Source organism: Perkinsus marinus, assembly GCF_000006405.1.
Source record: "Perkinsus marinus ATCC 50983 genomic scaffold scf_1104296951508, whole genome shotgun sequence".
NCBI classification, from domain to species: Eukaryota; Perkinsozoa; order Perkinsida; family Perkinsidae; genus Perkinsus; species Perkinsus marinus.
In genome coordinates this window covers 1-1,144 of record NW_003209260.1, presented here as the reverse complement: position 1 = coordinate 1,144, position 1,144 = coordinate 1, and the positions used below count along the sequence as shown (strand labels likewise).

Sequence of the window (1,144 nt, the reverse complement as noted above, 5' to 3'; positions counted from 1 at the left end):
AAATAAACGTCTACAGAGGCCCTCCTATGGTGGACGACCGGTCCCCCTCCTTTGCTGCCTTTAAGCCACCTCTAGGTGCTCTTGTTGTTGATGCCAAGGGGTCCGAAGTGTTGTGTGTTACCGGTGCGGATATTCGAGGCACCGAAACATCAATCATCCCACGTGTCGTACCATAAACTTTGTAGCCTACTTAACGATAGTTTCATCGACCTTCCCCAACCGTTATCACTACCCGCATGCGGTTCCTCTGGTGTTTTCTCAGCCGCATTATCCGCGGTATTAGTTTGCTGCACAGGTTCCTTCTCCATAATAAGGAAGCTCCCCGGCGGCTCAGCCACCATCGCATCAAGGGCGACCTCCTCACCATTGGCTTGGACTATCAATTTACCGTCCCCTGGCTTGTCTGAAGCGATGAGAGCGTGGTATTAGAACGAGTTTAACGGTTGGAATTACCCATTCCCACTAACCGCACTGTGTCGGGATCGACAGCCTTCCCGAAATGACTATGTGCAAGCTCCCGGAAGTGTACAACTACGAGTTGTTCATCCACTACAGGATCAGCATCTTCATCATCCGAGTTAGACATTAGATTGGACAGTAATCCTGAGGCACAACCAAAGGTACTCAGGACTTCTAGAATGCGCAGAAGACCTCCTCAGCACGACCATTACTTCCTGCCGTCCAGGTTTTGCGCGGAAACTGAGATGGGGCGACGGTTCGATCCCCGGTGAGGGTATTTCTACGCATATTTTTCCGACCTACTGCGCACCTCCATCCCTCACCGTTGCGTTGCTATGCGTCTGCGTACGAAAGTAGCACGCAGACGCAAACTGACTAACTCTAAAAAAGGCATAAAAATTGCTAATGCAATATAAAACGTAATGCAGATAGTCGAGTCTACCAACAGAGAGTTTGGATCTCGACCCAATGTGTACCGCCAAATATGACAATATCAGCGAATGTCAAAGGATCCTCTTCTTCTACCCAACAACGCTCTCATACTGTTGCGTGATTTACTTTCGACACTCCCAACACGACTCAGCAGAAGACCATATGTCCTTTACAGAATCATCACTCTACAGTAGCATGCTTATCGATGACCCCATCACATCGCTTCTTTCTATTGATACCCAGCATACCATAA

At 48.7% G+C, this 1,144-nt stretch overlaps 1 protein-coding gene across 1 annotated transcript; it reads right to left on the bottom strand.

The window, feature by feature from the left end:
* On the bottom strand, window positions 1-593 carry Pmar_PMAR022056 (hypothetical protein). Its single transcript, XM_002777527.1, has 3 exons — window positions 454-593; window positions 233-403; window positions 1-186 (listed from the first exon to the last, which is right to left on the bottom strand). The coding sequence occupies exons 1-3, from the start codon at window positions 584-586 to the stop codon at window positions 11-13; spliced, it is 480 nt and encodes a 159-aa protein (XP_002777573.1). The 5' UTR covers window positions 587-593; the 3' UTR covers window positions 1-10.
* Between the last annotated feature and the right edge of the window lie 551 nt (window positions 594-1,144).

Bases quoted from the DNA above. Each gene is read 5' to 3' on its own strand.
- Pmar_PMAR022056 (XM_002777527.1), bottom strand. From the start codon at position 586: ATGTCTAACTCGGATGATGAAGATGCTGATCCTGTAGTGGATGAACAA. The intron at 404-453 runs GTAATTCCAACC...TCATCGCTTCAG, and splicing joins AGTGCGGTTAGTGGGAATGG to ACAAGCCAGGGGACGGTAAA. The intron at 187-232 runs GTAGTGATAACG...ATCGTTAAGTAG, and splicing joins ACCAGAGGAACCGCATGCGG to GCTACAAAGTTTATGGTACG.